Below are 23,927 nucleotides of genomic sequence, written 5' to 3'. Positions count from 1 at the left end.
AATGAGGTGGTATCTTACTGTTTTGATTTTTATTTCCCTGATAAGTGATATTGAACATTTTTTCACATACCTGTTGGCCATCTGTTTGTCTGCTTTGGAGAAGTGTCTGTTTTACTCTTCACTGTTTTTTAATTGGATTATTTATTTTATTTTTGTTGAATTGTCTAGGTTCTTTATAGGTCTTAGTTATTAATACTTTGTTGGATGTATGATATGCAAATATCAATATTTTCTCCCATTCAGTAGGGAGTATTTTCATTTAAATGATAGTTTTTCTCACTGTACAGAAGTTTTTTAGTTTTTTGTTTCTGTTTTTTTTTTTTTTGTAGTTCCATTTGTTTGTTTTTGATTTTGGTTACTTGTTGTTGGAATTGAATCCCCAAAGACATCACGGAAGCTAATAATATCATGGAGTGTGATATTTTCATTTTTAAAAAGATTTATTTTATTTATGCATACAAGAGCTGGGGTACAGGCCAGAGGTGCAGGGGGTGTGAGAGGATTCACTAGAAACAGAGTGGGAAGCAGAACAGGCAGATTGACTGAAATATACTGCTGAGAGGAGCAGCAGGCAAGACAGGAAAGGTCTGTTGTGCCATGTGGGTAGCTCCCTGGCTGGGCATCCAACTCATGCTGCAGTGGCTGTTGATAGCTTCATAGTGCTTGAGACTTAACTCCTTGCACCACCAGGGAGTCCCAGGAGTATTATATTTTCTTCTGTGTATTTTATGCTTTCAAGTCTTACATCCAAGTATTTAATCCATTTTGAGTTAATTTTTATATGTGATGTGAGAGGCTGGTGTAGGTTCATTTTTTGCATGTAGATATCTAGTTTTCCCAACACCATTTCTGAAAGATTTTCCTTTCTTCATTGTATACTCTTGACATTTTTTCCACGTAACCATGGATTAGTTATGGGTTCTTCATTTTGTTCCACTGGTAGTTGTGTCCATTTTTACTCCAGTATCTTGCACTCTGGATCTGTCAGAGACTGGTCAGGCAAATCTGGTTGGCTAGTTTACAGTGCTTCAATAGGTTCCTAACAACTGTGGGTTAAGTTTCTATTCTATCCTCAAGGCTCTCTGCATTGATTTGGAGCAATGTGGCTAGATTTAAAGAGCTAGTAACTCATGGCTGCACATTAGGATTATCCACTGGAGCTGCCTGATATTTCCCATGCACCTCCAGCATCTACCAGAGTCCAACCTTCTGTTCTAGTAATGTCAAGACCTAATGTGGCACACACAGTTATGGGCTGACCTAATGTAAATTTCTCTGCTTAATGTAGGAGGACAGAAGTGGCAGCTACAGCCCACAAACATGGAGGCCACTCCTTATTGGTGTGATCCAGTTGATTAGGAAGATGTGTGGTGGGCTGCATATCTGGTCCTAATTATTAGATTAGCACGCCCAGGCTGACCCCCTGTCTCTCATGCACATAGAGAGGCGTCCTGGGTTCTGGTAGCCCTGAGGCTGGTGCTAAGATAATCCTTCCCTTTATTTCATCAAAGGCTTGTTGACATTTCAGAGTCCAAAATGACAGTTCTGAATCCAAAACTTTGAAGGCTTCTTATACGGATTTTGTTATCAGCTCTAAGTTGGGGATCCAAATTCTGCAAAACCCAACCATTCCCAGAAGTCAGCATAATTGCATTCAGTTGCTTGGGACTCTGAAAGCTGAAATCACGTGCTTTCTTTCAGTCATGAGGCTTCATTTGCCTTCCTTAATACCAGACTCCAAGTATTCCTCCTTTTGTTTGCATAGCTGAGCTTTCGAGGCGACACCTTGAGGTCACATTCTGCCAAGTGATTTAAAACCAATATGGTATTCTCCAGACTAGATTCGTAGTCAGTGCTGCAATTAGCAATTTGTCCTCATGTTGTACAACGGTGCCCTGTTTTGGACCTTTCTGACCTCCTTGGCCAGTATTTTCCCCCAAGTAGTCAGAGAATTTTTAAACCCTTGTGGAAGTAGTGTCCAGCAATATTGCAGAATGCTTTTGGACTCCTCCCATTCCAAAGCAAAGAATAGCTGAACTGATGTATCTACTGGGATGCAAAAAAAAGGGCATCTTTCAATTCCAGTACTGAGAATGAACTTAAATCCCCAGATATAATGGTTACTAGGGTATAAGGACTTGGTGCAGTTGAATGTATGTCCTACAATTTTATTAATAGCCTTGAGATCCTGAACAAAACAGTATTTATTTGTGTGAGGTGTCTTTACCAGCGAAATCTGAATGTGGTGGGGGGAGCTGCAGAGCCGAATGAAGCTGTCTGAAGAAGCTTTTGCAATTCTGGCTGTATTCCTCCAAGGCCTGCTCTTGCAAAGGATACTACTTTTTCCTGGGGGCTTTACTCCTTTTCACCATTCGCTTCTTACAAGATCTGAATTTGTGTTATGCCCTGGATTCCATTAGCTCAAACTCTTTTGTAGATTTCAGGTGGCAGCACTTCACCTTTTGGTGGTGCATCCTGAGTGAGTACCATCTGGAATTGCAAAGCATATTGTAGGGGTCCTTGCAGGCGCAGCCTCTGACTTGTGGTAGAAAAGTAATCTGTGTGTTAAGTTTATTTGAGACTCTGCTCCATGTATAAAAATCTATGTTGGAGGTTTGTATCACCAAATTGGCATTACAGAGGCTGTAGGAAGGCTTTCTGTTGTGGCCTTCCCATAACCCTAGCAAGCCAACTTAGAATTCAAAACTAAATAAGTTGCTCCAGTGTCTACCAAAACATCAATCAGATTGCTCTCCACAGTGAGTCTGACCTGCTGTTCCAAGGGACTTATAATAATAGGATTTTTCAGGTAGAATAGAGCCCCTGGGACTCCATATTTTTCATCTGAACCCCCACTCTTTACTACCATTTTTTTCCCTTCCTTTTACTTTGTATTCCCTCTGCGACCCTTGTCCGAATCCTCATTCTGTGCTACCATCTGCTTCCTTTCCTCTTTCTCATTCCTTCCCCGCCTTTCTAGCTTCCAATTTGGTGCACCTATCCTTCCATCTCCCTCTTCCTTGCAATAAGCACATGGATTACAGGTCCCCTTTTCCTATTTCCTCCCCATATGCTTTCTCTAGTCCTCCTAAATCCTCCCCTGACTTCACTCTCTACAAAAAATGGTCATAGGCCTAGGCCTCTTTTCTTCTCTTACATTGTACACTCTAAAGACCATATCCACCAATTCGAAAGGCCTCATCTATACACACCTTCTCTGTTGATCAATAGCCACCTAATATCTCATTATTCTGCCCAGTGAATGCCATGTTAATCATTCATGCTAGGGCCTACCATTGGGACAGCCTCTTCCAGTTAAAGGATTTCTAGATCCTCCTGGTGAATTTGATGAGCCTCTTCACTAGCCTTCACTAATAACAGTCTCTGCTCATCTTATATGAATTGTATGTCTACCCAGTAGGTGCAAGGGTAGCAAAAATAGAGTAAAACAAGTTAGCCATCCTTTTATGATCCTGCTGGCATGAAGGGATGGAATTTCTCCAATTCAGGAGGTCTCTGGTGGAATAGGGAGTATATAACCAATAATGTCAGGTAGGTTGCCTGTATTCATTTAATCACCCATTAGGACTTGGTCAAGAGGAAACTGCCCTACCCCAGGGGAGATCATTTGGCCAAATTAGCTTCCCTGTCTAGTATGAAAAGGAGAAACCATTCCAGTCTTATTCTTTGGCCTGCAGTCTTACAATGTGGCCTGCATAGTCTCTACAGCTACCTCAGGTGGGACTGACTGACTGCTTGAAAGGGGTTCTCCATTGTTGGATTCAAAACATCCAATAAATTGTTCTCCTGCTTCTCCTCCTTCCTCTCTTTACTGCTATCATGGTAATGGGAAAGCTGTTTCACCCTTCTTTTGCATCAAATAGGTCTCTGTCTTTTCTAAATCCAGTTTTTGGAGGGCATTGAGAATTTGTCCAAGCAGAATCTTCATCAGAGTAGAAGGCTTACCACCTCTTGAACCCAAAACAAAGTTAATAGAAAATGCTTATCACACCCCTGAGAAGCCCCCCAAAGAAAAACTCCTAAGTTAGAAGTTGAAAATGTGTCACATACATAGACCCACAGGACCACCTCCCATAAGACCAAAATCATTTTCTATATACCAGACTGTAAGGGCCGGACTGGCCACAGTGCAGGTTTTCTGATCCCATGCAGACCGGGTAAAGGAGGAGTCAGAGTCCTCAGTAGTTTTGCAGGTTTTTTATTTGGGGTTCACCAGGCATATGGCAGGCAGGGGTGCTGGCTGGGGGGCTGGGAGGCCTGCCAGCCTCCCAGCCCCCCAGCAAGTCTTCACTCTCTCTGGGCTCTCTAGCGTTCGTTCTGCTGCGTCTCGGCTTCTCTTTCGGCTTCTGCTTCGGCTTCTAATGCTGCTACTACTGCTGCTCCTGCTGGCGTCCCCGTGATGCCGCCCTTAAAAGCACAGTCTTAGCTCAGCTGAATCCCATCTACCTATGCCCACACCCTATTCCAGGTGCCCGCCATCAGGCATGCATTCAGGACAAGGATCCATCATCTATCCTGATGGCAGAAGGGCAGAAAAGCCTGATATTTTCTTTACCCTACACCAGACTTCACCCGATTACCCACAGCAAAAAAAAAAAAAAAAAAAAAAAAAAAGGAAGTAGAACTGCCTAAGCTAACAGTTGTAACAGTTGAACCTGTTTAAATCAAAACACAGAGAGAACTTTACTGAAGTAAAATCAGTCTCCTCCAAATTAGAGACAACAATCCCCCGGCATGTCCCACAGTTGTAATGTGCTTATGGTGACCAACACAAGGAAGGATCCTTTGGGCCAGTCAACCACTGGGGTGATGGCAGCACTGTCGGGCACCAAGTTATTACAATACAACCCCAGGAGGAAACTGGGTGACCAGTATTGTGAATCCTCACCTGTGTGCTTAAGAACTCAGGACAAAACCCAAAACAGATACACAGAGGAATTTTTTAAAAAGTATTATTTACAAGGGGAATGAGAAGAGGGAGAACAGAGAGATAAGAGCTTATTTGACCAACACTTCCTACCAGCAGTGCCATCTGATCTGAGGCTAGAAAAGCAAGAGAGAATCAGCATACATGTGTTCAGTTATAAGCCAAACGTGGCTGCTTAATTCTGTCCCTATATCCCATCTGCCCCCTGTACAGGAAGTTAGGTTCATGGCATGCTGGGAATTGTAGTCCTAAATTCCAAGATCTCACTGGCTGGACATTAGGGTAGAGTCCATAAAAAAATACAGGGAGTTCTTTCAGGATGTCATTCATTTGCTCAGTTTGTTCCTTACTGCTCCCCTATCACTGCCAGTGGGCTAGCCTGCTAGCCCTGCATCAGGGGCCCTGCCTGCATCAGGGCCACTTGCCAGTTCTACTCTGCTGCTTGTGAGGCCCACCAGGCTGCCAGGGTTCACCTTGCCACCTGGGCTACCTTCTTGGTGGCCCGTTCCACTGTTCGCCCTCTCCTCAGAATGTGTGCTGTAGTCATATGTTTTTCCTTCAGGAGTTTTGTCTTTGTTCTGTTGCCATCCAGCTGTGACTATTACGGAGGTAAAAGTAGACACTGACCTACTTGTTCTCACTCCACTATAGTCAAGCCTTTTTCCATCTTTGAACTGCTTCTTCTCTCTGCCTTCTCCTCCATCCTGGATTAGTTTTAGAACTGGGGCTATCCTTTCTATCCTCATCTTTCTCTCATAACTCATCTAACATGCATAGCATATATGATGTATATTATAATAGCAAATGAGGGTATGTATAATCTCACTCTATGAGTAGTCCAAGGCAGGAGATTGTGTGTAATCTCCTGCTCCTTTGGAGAAGAAGGAAGACTAGGAGACTTAATTCCTCATTTACATGCTCCTTCTCTTCCAAGTCAGACATGTACAAGTTTATTACTTTTAAAAACATGTTTAGAAATTTTTTCATCTGCTTTTTACACCTCTGAAATTTGCATTCACATCAAACTGATACATGCTCATAAAGAAAAATAATCAAATCCTTCTGTTGTTTTTGTAACAACAGTTTCTAGCTGCATCCGTTCCCAGCTCCCAGACCCATTCAAATGAATCAGCCACTTTCAACTTTCCTGGTTCCTTCTGCAGTCATTTACATAACCATGAACATACTGCCGTTTTTGGATTTTCCATATTTAGATACCACTACTAATTTCCTGTTATGATGCTTGAAAATTTAGCATAATATATAGTATAAATATTACTGTTCTTTCTGGATGCTCTTAGGATCTTCTCTTCGTGTGTGTGTATGAGAGAGATTAGATAAAGGTTTATTGTGCTTAGCATTTTTCCTAAAATTTTATTAATTTGGTAATAATTTAACTAGTTCATGTAATTTTGGGAATACAACTTCATACCCCTATCTGTGCACATGCTTCACTCACTCTACACAAAACTTTACTGGTAATGCCCTATCACCTATGGACCCTTCTGGCATGGAGTCTCTGTCCTTTTGTTCTGAGAAATTTTCCATTAAATTTTAAATAATTTCCTCCTCTCTATTTTCATTTTCCTCTTATGAGAACTCCTGGGATTAATATCTTGGCTCTCCCATATTTGTATGTTTTCTCTCCCCATTTTTTCCCTCATCATTTATGATATACTTACTAAGGAGTTTCCTCAACTTTGTATCACACCCCCTTCACTGCATTTGTTCACGACTATTGTATTTTTTATTCCAAGACCAAATTTTCAGTCTGAGTGTTCCTTTTCTATAGTTTTCTGTTCTTTATTCATGGATATAATATATCATTTTATATCATATTTCCTCTGCTATGATTCTCTGATTCCCTTTCTAATGTTGCTTGTTTGGCTTCTTAATGGAAGCTTTTAGGGGGTACATTTTGTTGATTGGTGGGTTTCACTTCATGAGTTCTCTCATAGCCCTCAGTTTAATTAGGGAGTTCCCAGAAGCTAGAATCTGAAGATCTCTCTGGGACCATATAGAGAATCTCATCTTTTCCTGCTGGGGTAGGAGGGAGGATGGGATGTGGGGAAGGGCAAAGGAGGAGAATTTAAGCATGGCCAGTGGTATACTGACAACAGGAAAGGGTAAATATCAAACTTCTTCATAACAAGGTCTGATAATAGGACTTCCTGTGGTGACTTCCAGAAATGTTCCTGTAAGTTCTAATGCTAGTATCCAGGACAAAGGCAAATTTGGGCACAGGGATTCAATTAGATAAGAAGAGTTTCAGGAATGCCTTTCTGAGGAAGCAACATTTGAATTGAAATTTTTCAGACAAAGGAACCAGAAGGCATAAATGCTTTACATTTCTGGGAGCAGTCTTAGCACTCAGAGGACAAGAAGAAGGCTAGTGTACCTAGAACATAGTAAATATTATAGAGTTTTCAGATGAGATCAGAGAGCAGTTGGGGCCAGATTACCTTGGGCATTGTAAGCCCAGTTAAGGCATTCAGCTTGTATTCTAATTGGATTGGGGAGAAATTGGAGAGTTGCAAGCAAGGAAATCATTAATCTGATACATGTTGTGGTTTTTTTTTTTCTTTTTAAACAATGCTGAGGGGAGCAGCGGGCAAGACAGGAGAGGTCTGCAGCGCCATGTGGGTATCTCCCTGGCCAGCTGAGAATCGAACCTGTGCTGCAAAGGCTGCGGACAGCCTCACAGCACTGTGATTAACCTGCTGTGCCACTGGGGAGGCCCAATCTGATACATGTTTTAGAAATGTTATTCTGGTGGAGGATGGTCTGCAGTAAGGTGAGAGTAGAAGCAGCAAGACCAAGATGAAACGCTATTACTGTAATCCAAATGAGTGATGATGGTGGTTTGAAACTAGTGAGTAGTAGATGAGATAACCAAACCAAACTCCTGATCTTTTCTCCCAACCAGCAGCCCCTGGAATCTTTCTTTCTTTCTTTTGTTTTTTTTAAATCTCAGGAAAACACCTATATTCTATTCATAATATATCAGTCAGAGTGATTTTTAGAAAAATAAATCTTAAATCCCATACCTACTCAGCATAGTGTGCTCCAGTGATTCTCCATTTTCCTTAATATCAAAGTCAAAGACCCTGCATGACTTTATTCTCTGACTTCAGTTGCTAGTCATAGTGTTGGGGAATACTTTACTTTTGGGCTCCATGTTAAAAGAAAGTCTCTGACAAAACACCTTTCATTGAGTTTTAGTTTTTGTCTTAAAAACACACATAAGCAAAAGACATAATGGTCCTTCACTTTGGCTACAAATATTCCATAAACAGAACATGTTCTTTCAAGGAGTTTAAATGATTGGTGAGCCAGAATTCAAGTAATAAGCTATAGTAAGGGACAGGGTATTGGAGTTGTTTGCCAGAACCCTTGGCCAGAGGAAATGTACACATACAAATTAATAAATTGCCTTTCCCTTTTCTGATCACTGTTTATTCTACTTTATTTAGATTTATGAGTCTATGTGACTCCATCTTGTAACATTTAATTTATTGCTGCTAAGTTTTATTAGTTTATAAATATGAGCTATTATTTTCTAAGGGAAAGAGAAAAGTCTCCTGACTCACTATGAGTATTGTTTTCTTCCTACATTTGTTGTCGCTGAGTTTTCTTATAATTAATTATTCTCACTTGCTAGTTAGAGGGACATGTTGAGTTGGAGGTCCCAAGAGAAGGGCAGGGGCCTGGTGCAGGGTACTTGAAACAACACCTTTGTCTTCTCCTTTAAAAAAATAGTATTATATGATCATTATGTGCAGCTCATCTTTAAACAAATATGGGTTTCAACTGTGCTGGTTCAGATTTTCTTGTAAATAGACAACACTGTGTAAATGCATGGTATTGATAAATGCAGTATAGTATAACTATATGTTCTCTTCATGATTTTTTTAAAATAATTTCTCTAGTTTATTGTAAGGATGTAGCTTGTGACACACATAATACACAAAATATGCGTTAATCAACTGTTTATGTTATTGGTAAGACTCCTAGTCAACAGCAGGGTATATTGGTCATTAAGTTTTGGGGGCATCAAATGTTAAATGCAGGTTTTTAGCTCTGTAGGTATCAGAGCCCCTAAACCCTGCGTTCTTGGAAGGTCAATTATATTTAGTATTAAAAGTTGTCAGAATGTGTTTAAATTCTCAATAGGTGGCATTTAGTTATTACATTAAAAAGTGTTTTGTTTGTGTTTAGGTCATTGTAGCAATTGTGTTTAAATTCCTAGTTTTTAAGCACCAAAACTCCATTATGAGTAAAGATGAGTTTATGCCAATGTTTATAATTAGGAATAGCCATCAAATAGATTTGTTATTGTTGACCTGTAGAATTAAAATTATTTAAGGATAATCTTTTTGTTGTTTTCAAAATGAAAATGGATTTAATTTTTTCTGATTATAAATTTAAAATGTTTTAGATATATAGAACAGTTTAAAGAAAAAGCAAAAGTTGTAGTCTCTCTCCTCAGATATACTTGTTCCTAATACTTCAATATATTATTCTTATTTTTTTTCTATGCCTCCTTAAATGAATATAACCTAAACTGAGATCATAACTCTTCATATTTTATAACCTCCTTTTCACTCAATAATATATCATGCATATATTTCTATGATAGACTATATGGATCTAAACAGTCCCTTTTAATGGCTACATAATAAGTGATAAGGTTGCCTTTTCTTTTCCCTGAAAATATATTAGTAAACAAAATGAATCCAGGCTTGCCTTAAATATTTAGAAGGCATGCAAGTTAAGAAATACAAGAATAAAAACCTAGGAGTGGAATTCCTGGGTCAAATGGAAGCTACATCTTTAGCAAGTTCAGGCATCTCCACACAGCTTTCCATAGTGCTTGGACCAGTTTGCATTCCCACCAGGAGTGCAGGAGAGTTCCTTTTTCTCCACATACTCGCCAACGTTTGTTATAGCTAGTTTTTTTAATATGTGCCATTCTCACTGGTGTAAGATGGTATCTCATTGTAGTTTTCATTTGCATTTCCCTGATAACAAGTGATGCTGAACATTTTTTCATATGCCTGTTGGCCATTTGCATTTCCTCTTTGGAGAAGTGCTAGAAGGGATCATGTTCAGCGAAATAAGCCAAAAAGAAAAAGAAAAATACCGGATGGTCTCACTCATAGCAGGAATCTAGAAAACTTAAATAAGGGACCAGGAAAATGAATAACTATAAGAAAGTGAAAATCAAAATCAACAAAAAACTATGAACCAGAGACACTTTTAGGGGGGCGGGGGCGGGAGGGGAGGGATTGGGGTCAGAATGGGGGGGCTGCAATTGTATGGGGAATATAACAATAAAATTTATTATTAAAAAAAAAAAGAAAGAAAAATACCGGATGGTCTCACTCATAGCAGGAATTTAGAAAACCTAAATAAGGGAACAAGAAAAAGACTAATTATAATAAAGTAAAAATCAAGGGACTCCCCAGTGGCGCAGCGGGATGAGCACAGTGCTATGAAGCTGTTGCAGCCTCTGCAATGCAGGGTTCGATCCCAGCCGGGCAGCAAGAATCCAATATGGCGCAGCAGACCTCTCCTGTCGCTCCCGCCGCTCCCCTCAGCCCTTTATTTCTGTCGTCTGCCTGTTCTGCTCCCTGCTCTGTCTCTGGTGAATCCTCTCACCCTCCTGTGCCTCTGGCCTATACCCCAGCTCTTATATAAAAATAAATCTTAAAAAAAATAAAGTAAAAATCAAAATCAACAAGCAACTATAAATCAGAGACACACAATGGAGGGTAGGGGAGAAGGGATTAGAGTCAAAATAGGGGGTGGGGGGTGGGAATTGTATGGGGAATATAACCAAGATGAAAATGCATACATTGTGCAGAAATGAAAAATGATGTAAAAAATATATAAAATAAAATTTTAAAAAATATTGTTCTCACTACCAAAAAAAAAAAAAAAAAGAAATACAAGGACATTTTATTTTACCAACATAGAGGTACATCTATTGTAAATAAAAAGGCCTCAGATATTCTTAACAAAATGCAGTGCTGATTTTAGTAACTGAATAAACTAATTTGTTTCTGTGGCAACAGCAGCAAATATTTATTGGACACCTACTAAATGCCAACATTGATCTAGGTGCAGGGGGTACTTTGGTGAATTTGATGTGTGAGATCTCTGCTTTCCGAGAGTTTATATTTTGGAGAGTTAGAAACAGACAATAAACATACTTACCCGGTGGGGGAGACACCATGATCATGAAGGTGGTTTTCCCCGGGTGAGGCTTAACCACTGTACTCTGGATGTGCTGACCCCTGCAATTTCCCCAAATGTGGGAAACTCAGCTGTACAATGTGTGATAGTGGGGAACTGTGTTCACACTCTCCCCTGAAAAGAAAAGGAAAAAAAACAAACAATAAACAAATAAGAAAAATATCATATTAAAGCATACCTGCTACTATGCATTCCTGGCAGCATTTGAAAATTGACATTTTGGTCCTAAATTGAGCAGATTGAGTCAAATCATATATTATAATTATGTTTTCAGGTTTGAAGACAGTGAAGGACAAATAAATTATGAGTCATTTTTCTCTGCCCTGAACTGGAGAAAAAATCCTTTACCCGAATTGGAACCAGTATCTCCTGTGAAAGAGGTAAAATTAACACATTTTAAAATCAATTTTAATCCATTTAAAATCTGTGGCTATCTCCTCTACATTTTAAATATCCTTTATCTTAAAATTACTTTTCAGAGTAAAATATTTACATTAGTGCTTTTGGAAAGGGCGCTTCTGTGTTTCTGTGTATTTGTGTTAAAGGCTAATTTGCTTTCCATACTAAGCAAACATCTGTTCTGTAAGAGCATGACTTTTCTTGTGCAGCTGAATTTTTCTTAACCTCAGTCGCATCCAATTATATGGAAAATAGGATAATAGGTTACAGTTCTAGATAGCTATCAAGGGATTCTGGTAACATCATCATGAGCCATGAGAGCTAATCTCAAATGGTGCATGTGTCAAGAATCCCCTATGTATCTGTGGCTGTGCACACAGCTTTGCCTTAGGTGAGACAATATAAAAGTATAGGGATGCACATTTCGTAGTTGAACCAATTGTAAAGTGAAAATTCAGTAGAAAAATGCTTGATTAGGGAAAACAAAGTTCATGTGCTCAGATGGTGCGCTCAACATTGTGGAATTATCTGAATTCTCTAAGATCTGTTTGGACCAATTGTCTTTAAGGAGTGGGTGGGTAGGTGGGTGGTATTTTGTTTATATTTGAACATGCCGCAGAAATTGATTTTCTTGGGAAAGTCCCTTGATAAAGCAAATGTCATGTAGTTGATAGTCCCAAAAAGGAGGCATTTATTCCCCAGTCTCTGCTGACCAGCTCATTCTGGCCTAGACTGGTCTGGCGCCCCTGGGGAGTTCCCTCAGGCATGCAGCTGTTCTGGAATGGCAGGCAGCCTTAGAACTTCCAAATGGTTGGGAGACAGTGATGGCCTTTGGAGTCACACAGATCTGGCGTCGAATTCTGACCGTGCTCCTTCGTCTCTGAATGACTTTGGGTCAGTTACTTAACTCATTCATTTATAAATTCCATTTTCAGACAAATCATGATTAAGTATCTACTTTCAGTAGGTTCTATGCTTTATGCTGGAGTCCAGAGACAAAGATCATTAGTTCATTATTGCTGTATTTGAGGAGCCCGCTGCTGATGGGAGAATCAGACACTTATGATTTAGAGTACAGAGTGATGCAGCCTGCCTGGAATGCTATGGTATGAAGAGAAGCTGCTTGAAAAGCAGACCTGGAAGGGGAGTGGGACAAGATATTCCCAGGGGAAGTGATTCTTGGAACTTCAAAGGTGAATAGTAGGAGTTAGCAAGGTATGAAAGTGATGTGGTGTGGAAAAGCATTCACAACAGAGGCTCTGGGACATGGGGCGATACAGGGCTTGTGTGCAGACCCAGAAGGAATGGGCATGGCTAGGGTGAAGGTGAAGGGAAGAGTGCAGAAAGGTGAGGCTGGAGATACTGCAAGGGTAAGACTTGAATATTATCCCAAAAAGCCTGGAGATCACAGACAAATGTCAAGGAAGAGAGCCACATGATCTGTGTGCCCTTTAAAAAGAACTTGTGCTGGTTGAAGGGTAGGTTGATTGGAGAGCGTGCATGAAGACAGGCAGACCCATGAGGAAGCTCAACATTCCATTGTCACCATAATAAAAGCAAACACTTAAAGTGTTGTTATACTTTTACTTACTTTCTGTTTTGCTCCTTTTCCATTCGACATAAGCCACAACCCAAATGTTGGGAATGTCAGTAGCAGAAAGGAAATCATCTCGTATCCCTCTGGGTTCATTAAGACTGACAAATAGTCTAATAAGTGTCAGAACGATTGATAAGAGTAAAAGCTGTATAGAAGTTTAATAACATATATGTAAGTGGGGGGTACCCAGGTAACCCAAACTGTTATGGGAAAAACTCCTTTTGCATGTTTTAAATGGTGAAAGGGTCTGGACAGCTCTGTGCACAAAGGCAAAGAAAGCAGACTGTTCGTGTGCTTAAAGATATCTTTAATTGGTGAAAGGAGAGAGAGCGAGAGCGAGAGCGAGAGAGAGAGAGAGAGAGAGAGAGAGAGAGAGAGAGAGAGAGAGAGAGAGAAGAGGGTGTGTCAAACAAAAACATTACCCACCCCCTTGTAGGTAAATGCCCAGCCAAACAGCCTCAGCCCAAAGCAAGGCTGCTGAGGCCTGAAAGCTTGCCCCAAGTCTAATGTAGCTAATGTAGCTTCCAGTAGGAACCCCAAGAAGGTGGTTAGGCAGGTTCCAGAGAACTGGAACAGAGTGAGAGATGTGAAATTCAAAATGTACCATGTAATTCACTAGGAGGTCAACTTAATGACTGCTGTTGTCTCTGCCAAAATGCTAAAGGAGCATTGCCTCTTCATGTGCATCTCCTTCAAATGTCCTTACCTTATGTGTCTCCTCCAAGTGTCTCTCTTCTTCCTTCATTCTACCCCACTCCTTCCCAGCTACCTCTCCACCCCAATTTAAGAAGTCAGGTTAATGACCTGCTAGGAATTGTAGTCTAAGGCAGCTGCATGTAAGTGGGGACAGGGAAAATGGTGCCTAGTCACTGTGCTGTGATGTTGCTCCCTCTTCCACAGGGTTGCATTCTGTAACACATGTACCTCCTGTATATATGGCGGAGACCCAGCATGACTAGGTTACCCAGGTAGCTTTAGATGCTATCTTAAATAGCTTATCTAAAACAGGGCATTTTGAGGGGAAAACAAAAGTATTTCTGCCTTCTCTGAAAAGAGATAGGGGATTAGGTACTCCTAGAATTTAAGTTTCAGTATAAATATCAAAAACAGCCTCCAACCAGTCTTGAGAGCCCCTCCCTAAAATCAAGCTTTTTCAAAAAAGACATATTTTGGAGTGGCAGATTTTTTTGCTCCCCTACAGTGGTTTCATCATTTATTGTACAAAATATAATCACACCACATGTGTTTATCCACAGTGTGTTTTTAATTAAGTACATCTTTGGAAATTTCTCATTTAAAATGTATAGACCTAAGTTATTCTTTACAGCTGTAATATGGATATGCAATAATTTATTCATCCATTTCTCTATTGATAGGTATTTAGGTGTTTTTTATATTTTTGCCTAAAAACATAGTATCTTATAATTTAAATTTTTATTTTCCTGATGACTATTGAGTTTGAGTTAAATTTAATCACCTTTTAGTACTACAACCCACAGAAAGAAAGACATTTTTTTCATAGCAAACTAATATGTACATATGCAATGGAACAAAAGTTTCGTGAAACAATACTATACTATACTAATTACATGTGGTACATTATGATCTTTATTTTCTTTCTCTTTTCCTTCTTTTTCTTTTCTTTCTTGTCTTTTCTCCTTCTTCCTTCCTCCCTTTTGAATGTAGTTTGTGGCCTGTCGATTTAAGGACCCACAAAAGGATTACCACCCACACTAAAAAAATAAATGCTATGTGGAAAGCCCAAAGATACTCCTCCTTTAGCCATTCTTCTGCCATTTGTCTCTTACCAACTCTGTCAGCTGGGGGAGTTACTGAGCCATGGACTTCAGGAGCTACAGAGACAGTCTAAAGCAGAAGTGTTCCAGAGGAGCACTGCAATGCAGTGAAAGGACACCATTTTCCCCGCCCCCACTTACATGAAGCTGCCTTGGACTACAAGTCCCAGTATTCCATGCAGACTTCCTGAGCCTGGGAGTTGAGGAACTAGGGACAGAGCTGAGAGGGAACTACATAACACAGAAAGCAGGTGGGCTAAGAAAAAAAGGCTCTCTTGCTTTTCTGGCTTTGATTTGCACCATTATGGTAGAAGGGGGACTTGGAGGAGATGCCTGGAAGAGAGATATATAGAGACACTTAAAAGATAAATGTGGGGGAGAGACACGTGGGGAGACTGTGCTTGGCAGAGACAAAGGCAGCTGTTATGCTCATTTCTAATTTTGCATCTTTTTCTGTCCCAGACTTGCCTGCTCCCCTTGTCCCTTTCTGTGTGTGGTTCCCTACCAGAAGTTCCCTTAGACTTACAGCAGACTTTTGGGCCTCAGCATTCCTGCTTTGAGCCAACCATGTTTGTCTGGGTAATTTTATTGGGAAACTAACATCCTTTCTCCTCTCTCCTTGCACACTAATTCTATTAAGGGTTTTTCACACTAAAAGTCCCCTTTGTCTTTATGTGGCAGACAGCAGGACCATATTTTATTTTATTTTTTTGTTTTGTTTTACAAACCAATGCATTTTTATTTTTTTGCTTTTTTTATTTTTTTATTTTTTACATCATTGTTCATTTTTAAACAATATTTGCTTCCCCCCACCCCCTCAGGTGTAGCCCCATAGAGTTTTCTTCACCAATGCACCGGCGCACCATCACCTCAGTCCCCTGTGCTCCTCCCTCCCTCCCTCTGATCCCTCTCCCTCCTCCTCCCCTGCAGGATGTCTCTGATTTATAATTGTCTGTTTTTGCTTTGTTGTGTTTTGTACTGTTATTATTTTTTTATACTGATGTCCTATTTGGTTCCCCTATATTCCTGCTATAAGTAAAATCATCTGATATTTTTCTTTTTCCTTCTGGTTTATTTCACTGAGCATAATTCCTTCTAGTGCCATCCATGCTGCTGCAAATGGCATGAGTTTATCTTTTTTGATTGCTGAATACCATTCCATTGTGTATATATGCCACATCTTCTTGATCCAGTCATTTATTTTTGAGCATTTGGGTTGTTTCCATGTCTTACCTATTGTAAATAGTGCTGCTATAAACATAGGGGTACAGATGTTCTTTTGAATCAATGTTTTTGTGTCCTTTGGGTAGATCCCTAGTAGTAGAATTGCCGGGTTGTATGCTAGCTCCATTTCAGTAGACTGAGGAACCTCCAGAGAGCTATCCATAGTGGTTGGGCCAGTTTGCACTCCCACCAGCAATGTAGGAGAGTTCTTTTTTCACCACATCCTCGCCAACATTTGTTGTTGCTTGTTTTTTTGATATGTTCCATTTTTACTGCTGTAAGATGGTATCTCAATGGTTTTAATTTGCATTTCCCTGATTATAAGGGATGTTGAACATTTTTTTCATAAATGCCTGTTGGCCATTTGCATTTCCTCTTTGGAGAAATGTCTTTTAAGTTCTTCTGCCCATTTCTTGACTGGATTGTTTATTTTGTTTTTGTTGAGTTGTGTGAGTTCTTTGTATATCTTTGTGATCAGTCCCTCATCAGTTGACTGGAGTGCAAAGATTTTTTCCCAATCTGTGGAGTGTCTCTCTGTTTTGGTTAATGTCTCTTTTGCAGTACAGAAGCTTTTCAGTTTGATGTAATCCCAGGTGTTTATCTTTTCCTTGACTTTCTTTGCTTTGGGTGATGAGTCTTTAAAGATGTTATTGCGATGTTATGTCTTGTAGTGTTTTACCTGTATTTTATTCTATATATTTTATGGTTTCAGGTCTTATGTCCAGTTTCTTTTATCCATTTTGAGTTGATTTTTGTGCACGGTGAAAGGTAGTGGTCTAGTTTCATTTTTTTGCATGTGGTGGCCCAGTTTTTCCAGCACCATTTATTGAACACACTGTCCATGTTCCATTGCATATTCTTTGCTCCTTTGTCAAAGGTCAGTTGTGTGTATAAGTGTGGTTTTATTTCTGGGCTCTCTATTTGGTTCCATTGGTCTGTGTGTTTTTGTTCCAGTAGCAAATTGTTTTAATTACTATGGCTTTGTAGCAAAGCTTGAAGTTTGGAAGTGTGATACCTCCATTCTCCTTTGTTTTCATCAGCAGGACTTTGGCTATTTGTGCAGTTTGGTTTTTTTTTTTTTTTTTGTGGTTCCATATCAACTTCATCAGTATTTGTTTTATTTCTTTGAAGAATGTCAAAATTTTTTTTGGAATAGCATTGAATCTGTATATTGCTTTTGGTAGGATGGACATTTTAATAATGTTAATTTTTCCAATCCCTGAGCAGGGATATCTTTCCATTTCTTTCTGTCTTCTTCTATTTCTTTTAACAGTGTTTTATAATTTTCTTTGTATAAGTCTTTCACCTCTTTTGTTAGGTTTATTCCCAAGTATTTTATTTTTTTTTTGTTTTGATAATAAAAGGGATGGTTTTCTTGATTTCTTCAGATTGAATGTTTGTGTATAAGAAGGCTACTGATTTTTGTGTGTGGTTTTTGTATCCAGCAGGACCATATTATAGAGTGTGTATCCCTTAATAGTTTAGGGATCCCTAGGTAACTCTTGGTCACTTGCAAAGAGGTTGTCTAGAAATTAAATGAACTTGTTCAAATTCCTAACCTTATCATTGAGTAAGGGTGTGACTTTGTGCAAATTTCAAAAAACTTAGGAGTTTTCTGTTATTTCATGAAGAGAATATAAGATAGTTTTGAAATGTTGCCAGTGCACCTATAATAGCATATGACAATATTTAGTGTGAATGGGTTAAGCATAACAATGCATTATATTTACAAACAATTATATAGTTGAATCAGTAATAAAAAATGGAACTGTGTTTGAATGTTGATATGTAATAATTCCTGGAGATACTTCTGAGTCAGCAGTCATCACAAGTTGCAATACTGTGCAAAACTGAAGGGTGCCAAGAGACCCCAAACTGTTAAGGAGAAAACCCTATGGTGCCCATTCTAAGGGGTCATACCCACCTTTGCACATAAAGGAAAAGTAATCAAACTCTAGTTCTGCTCAAAGATTTTTAAAAAAGATTTATTTATTTATGTGTGTAAGAACTGGGGTACAGGCCAGAGGTACAGAAGGAGAGATAATTCACCAGAGACAGAGTGGGGAGCAGGACAGGCAGATTTATAGAAATATACTGCTAAGGGGAGCAGTGGACCAGACAGAAGAGGTCTGCTGTGCCATGTGTGGGTTAGCTCCCTGGCTGGGAATTGAACACAGGCTGCAGACATGACAGTGCTGAGACTTAATTCCTAGGCCCCCAGGGATGCCCTGCTCAAAGATTTTTAATTGGTGAGAGGTTCAAAAGGAATAGAGAGAAGTAAAAGAGTAGGAGAGAGAAGGACTTCAAAATACAGACTCCACTCTAACTCTAGAATAAACCATCTCCTTGTGGGTAAATGTTTGACCAAATAGGCAGGGCCCAAATTGGAGCAGCCAAGACTCAAAAACAGAGCGATTACTTGAAGGAATCCAAGCCACTATCCTGGCAGGAAACACAAGCAAAATGTTGGGTAGTTCCAGAGGGCTGGGAGAGAAGGAAAGAATGTACTACCCACAAGGTCAAGATGGTGGCTGCCATAGTCTCTCAAGAGAGTGGGATCATGCAGCCTGCCAAAATTCCAAAGCCAGAAATAGCATGGCAGGTAGGAGGTAGCTGAAGTGGCATGTGTGGGACCTGAGCAGAAGCAGGAGCCATCCAAGTGGGACAACAGAGCCCAATCAGGAGAAACGGGAGGCCCCACTGAAGAAGAAAGCCTTCTTTGAAGGCCAGCAGGCTCTGTCTTTTAATGTCTACCCTGAGACTCCACTCCACCCCTCAGTCCAGTTGTCCCTGTTCTAAAAGTCAAGGGGTGGAGCAATAAGACTGAGGGCTCTCAGGGTTCTCTTACAATTGGGGTTCTCTAAGAAGTTGATGGAGTTTAATGTGCAATGTGTTTATTTGGGGGTATCTTTGGGCCATCAATATCTGTGGAAGGGAAGAAGAGAATACAAGAGCGGGCAGAAGTAGAAATGAGCTTCCATGCAGACTCAGAAACAGCCTTGGCTGGCCCATTCTGGAGCTCAAATGGCCTTTCAGAGTTGTCCTGAGTTTGGCCAAAATGGCCTGGCCTTTATCCTTCTGGGTTGGGCTAAGAAGGGGTATGACCTTGGACAATGTGACTCTTTGCAATCAAAATGACTGTGTAGCTGAGCCAGTCCCTAAAGGATACTCCCACAAAATCCTTCCTCAAGGGGATTCTTGACCTTATGTCACAACTTGTCAACCAACCCACTCTTGAAGCCCTTGTTAATTAGTCTTGGTATCATCTGGGAGACAGTCACAGCCTCCTCTTCACCCCTGCTCCTTAGTTCTGGAGTGATCTTTGCTTGTGGCAGGGAACTGACAGGAGAGTGGTTATGCCAGAAGAGTTCAATGGAGGCCCAATATATGAGTTTAATGTTGGAGATCACCAACATTTGGGAAGACTGCCATATCCAAAAGTCACATGTGGGACTTCTACACGGTGAGATTAAAGTTCTGTTGTGAACAGGAGTGGCAGGCTGAGGTCCCCGTGTGGAAGCCTGGCCCAGGTGGAGTCCGAGCAGCTATAGGCTTCCTCCGGTATGTGAGCTGGCCAGGGAGGCTCTCGTGAAGTTCCAGAGATGCCATGAATAGCGCTCTAGAGGTTATTAACACAGACCACCACTCAGAACCTGCATGTTTTTACTCCTTGGATGACTGTTGCCCTTAACAGGATCCCTTCCCTGAACTGAGGACCCCTTATTGAGAAATGAAAAGAGATTTCTTGGTCAATGAAAGCTGAACAGGCATCCATACTAGATTCGATACCAATTCTGTTTGTATCAGCATTAATAGTTATAATGGATGATAGGGGTGGGGATTTGGAACACCTTTAAAGTCTAGCCTGAATAACTGAAGTACATGGGGTGGGCAGGGAGGGCCCGAAAACCAGGAACAGGACCATGGACTTCAGTCAGGTGGGTGGTCTAGCACACAAGACATGGAATTGGAAGAGCCAGAGTATCAGGGAGTTTGAGCAAGGCATCTATCCAGAACAGGGAGAATAATGATGGGGATTCCTGAAGTTGATACCATTGAGCAATCAAAGGGAGCTAATCAGACTTGAGCTAGGCCTTCAGTCCCACTAAGGGAATAGTGCAGGCCAAGTACCGAGGCCAGTGGTTCCAGCAGGAAAAACCCAGCACAATCAAAGGAGTCATGGATATGGATTTAATGAAGGGATTATTGGCAGAGGCATGGGTATGTTTAAGAGAACGAGTTAGGCCACTGTAGGGCTCAGGGACTAACAAGAGTGGGAAGCCTTTATCATCCCTATGCCTGGGGAAGCAGGGAGGGACCAGTGTTACTAGAACCCAGTGGAGGAGCTGGACCAGTAGCAGCAGGTAAGGGAGTATAGTCACTGCAAAACCTTGGCCTGTCAGGGAGGGGGCAAGGTGAGAGGAAGTGAAATCAATACCCTGATCTCTTGCAGCTTCCCATTGGTTAAACCAGAATCCAGAGAGCAAGGATGCCCAGGGAGTGATGCAGTCCACAGAGATTGGCCTCCCAGGGGAGAACAAGGTGGAAAAGGCAGAAAGTGGATCTTGAGGGATAATGGAGAGTGACCCAGCATAGTCTGTTACCAGAATAAAGGCTTGAGCTCAGGTGAACAAGCTTCACAGCCAGGGTATAAGCCCAGGTCAGAGTAAAGCTCCAGTTGTCAGCATTTGCCACTCTTGACTCCCAATGTGGCTCCAGTGTGTATCATGGTCAAGTGACTTCATCTAATAGAAGTGGAATCCAGCAATAAAGAAGCAAAATTTGCAGAGAGGCCTGTGACTATAGCTAGTCTAGCTCAATTAGTCCTACTGTCCTTTGTTAAGATGTTTTCCTATGTGCATACGTGTAAGCCGATGGTCACCAGCCATGACTATTGACTGTAGCCTGGATTCTCAGGAGCTCCCTTGGCCGGGCCTCTGCCTGGCCCCCACAGCAGCCCATAGTGAGCCACTGGGGCTGTAATTTAACTCTCACTCCATTATGTGACTATCTATGGTCTCAGCATGTTGCCCTGGTGCTGTCACGCCCTGGAGACCCCATTTCTATTCTATTGTGCTTGCTCACAGATGGTAGCTGTAAAACTGGCAAAATAGGTCTCACTGTTTAGAGCCTGTCTGGTTAATCTCAGAAGTCACGTTTTAAAAAATAGCACTAAATCGGTTCTCATATAAACTTTATAACTTGCACTGTGTGACTGGCATCTTATCTTTTGACATTTCTGAGAAAAATTGGATGTGGCTTCATTTTATGAGCCCTGGAACTGCAGAAGCATTAGCAATTGGCTCAAAAGCGCTCTCTTGTCACAATAGGCTGATATATAACCTTGGCAGTGGGAAGTAGGGGGTAGTTCAGTGCACCTTGGGATACATCTTTGGACACCCCACTTGTTGAGGATCTTCTTTTGGTATTTAAAGGATGGAATACCTATGACATTTTACTGTCCCAACAACCTTCTGAGAAAAAATCTCATTTGCAATTTATAGACAGGAAGCTAAGACACAAAGACAGTCCTGAAGGTAAACATTATAGAGTCAGGGACCAGTGCCAACTGTTTAAATAAGCAAATTTATTTCTAATATTTGAGTTTGAATTTACAAATTGAAATAAAAGATTATTAATCATTCTCATTAGATTTAAAAAAATAAATGGTGAATACATGCCAATTACCTAACACAAAAAATTAACCTAGTTGGAAATAGGACTGCTAGGATCCATGTAGATTTAAAATGTTAGATGATATCTACTTGTATTATATGCATAAGCCTGTTGTTAGAGCTCAGAAACATCTATGTCTCCTTGAAAACTTTATTGGCTCTATAAAGCAGTTTCCAGAAAAGGTTTCTTAGAAGCCACACCTGTGTTTTAACTACACTTACACACAGATGACAACTTTACTGAAGCTTTGTCTAGGGCTAAGGGAAGTGACTGAAATGTTGGTATTACAATAAAGACAGAAATAGATAAGGGATGTAAGCAAATCTCCTGGTTTTATTTATGCATTTTTTCTTATGTTGTCAGAATGCTCTTGATTACTTTCATTTGAATTTGCAAAAAGTTAATCATTTTATGATTTTTGTCAACTTATTTCTAAATTCATGTCAATCTTACAAGAAGAAAGAGAATCCAAGTAAATCATCATTGGAATTCATATACACTACTGGACTTTTCTACAATTTCGTACATCTTTCCCATAGAAACATTCCTTTTTTGAGCTAGTAGAGGGGCATAACAGGGTGAAATCACTAACATGACTCTATCAGCCTTACATTTGGGAAGAATAAAAATAACCTTGTTTCACTGAAGCGTGGAATTTAATTGGCTCCCGATCTTTCCCCCTCATGCATCTGGTGGCCAGTACTACAGTAGAAAATTTTAAACTAGAAGGAGACATAATCCAATTAAATTTCCTTTTAAAAATGTCAAAGCAAATAAACCCAGGGCCCATTAGCTCACACACAGCTTTGCTGTTCTCACTGGGCAGCTGCTGTTTACTGGGTTTCTCTCCAGTACTGTCTTTCCTTCCCATTGCAAGGGGGTGTGATTTTACAGATCGGCAGCTATATTTTTTCACCATTGATGAACAAGTAATTTATTGCCAACTTTTTTGACATCTAAAGTAGCTCTAGTGACAGCCAACTTGGAAATGTCATGTGACCCTCTCACAGACAATGATTCCCAGCTATTTTTGAGTCATGATTTGGTTTCATTGTTGAATTTCACTCTTGTGTCATAGCTCTTCCAGAAAATGTTATGTGCATATATTGTTTATGCTCCAGATTAAATCAAATTTTGTTTCGAGATCTGGGCACCATCTCTTGAGTTATCTGGAAGTCACATTGGATGCTCTGGATCCATCCACAGTTTGTCAGGAAGTTATTTTGTTCCAAGCTGTGCTGTGACTTTCACAGACATTTTATTAATGTTGATAAATGAAAAATTGCATAATGTCTTTGACTTCCCCTGGGAACAGACTTGGAGACAAGGATTTGCATGTAGATAGTGTTTTTTTGGAAAATGAAAGGAACATTAGCAAGGTAGTGGGGAGTGAGAAACAGAAGAGAAGGAGCTAATATAGGGCATATTACACAAGCACCCAGTGTGGATTACTGGAGCTGAATATCTCTGGGGAATATGGATCCAGTAGCCCATAGGTAGGTACCTCAGAATTATCCCACCCAAAGTGCAAAGAAGCTGTGGTTTTCATCTATAACTCCTATCAGTCACTGTTTGGTGACTGCTCCTGAAGTGAGGAAAAGAATTAATTCCCAGGCACTTGTGGCATGTCACGGACGCAGCCAAAAGTGGGTCTCAGAGGCCAAAGAAAAGCTCTCAGGCAAAGGAACTCGGGTACTGGTTGTGGCAGTCAGGCTGGCATGTGCTGTGCACAGTGTCGTCAAGATTCCAAACATCCAGCATCGGGGGCTGTTCTCCAGCAACGTAAGTAGGTTCACCTCCTCTAGGATTGGAGGGTGAGACTGGAGTGGATGAGCTTTGCTGTTCTGAAATTATCACATAGTTATCTCCACTCAAAATTTGCATGCACTGCTTGGAAAACAGTGTGATCTGGAGTTTTCTTTATATTTTTGTAAGAAAGGATGACTAAAAGAGTAGTGAAAACAAAGAATATTTTAGCTCACTGCCCTGTAACATTTGGGACATTTGTGGATTTATTCAGAGTAGTTAG

The 23,927-nt window shown here is 40.5% G+C and overlaps 1 protein-coding gene across 1 annotated transcript in view; it reads left to right on the top strand.

Moving 5' to 3' along the window:
• EFHC2 (EF-hand domain containing 2) overlaps window positions 1-11,749 on the top strand; it is a gene marked incomplete at both ends in the record, with an annotated part of 199,012 nt that extends 187,263 nt beyond the window's left edge. The window contains 2 exon segments of the mRNA XM_084259237.1: window positions 11,481-11,724; window positions 11,726-11,749. Of these exon segments, the coding sequence (XP_084115363.1) occupies window positions 11,481-11,724; window positions 11,726-11,749 (268 nt within the window).
• Window positions 11,750-23,927: the final 12,178 nt, after the last annotated feature.

Source organism: Talpa europaea, assembly GCF_964194135.1.
Source record: "Talpa europaea genome assembly, chromosome: X".
Taxonomy (NCBI): domain Eukaryota; kingdom Metazoa; phylum Chordata; class Mammalia; order Eulipotyphla; family Talpidae; genus Talpa; species Talpa europaea.
The sequence above is the reverse complement of the archived record's forward strand: the minus strand, read 5'-3'. Positions and strand labels throughout refer to the sequence as shown.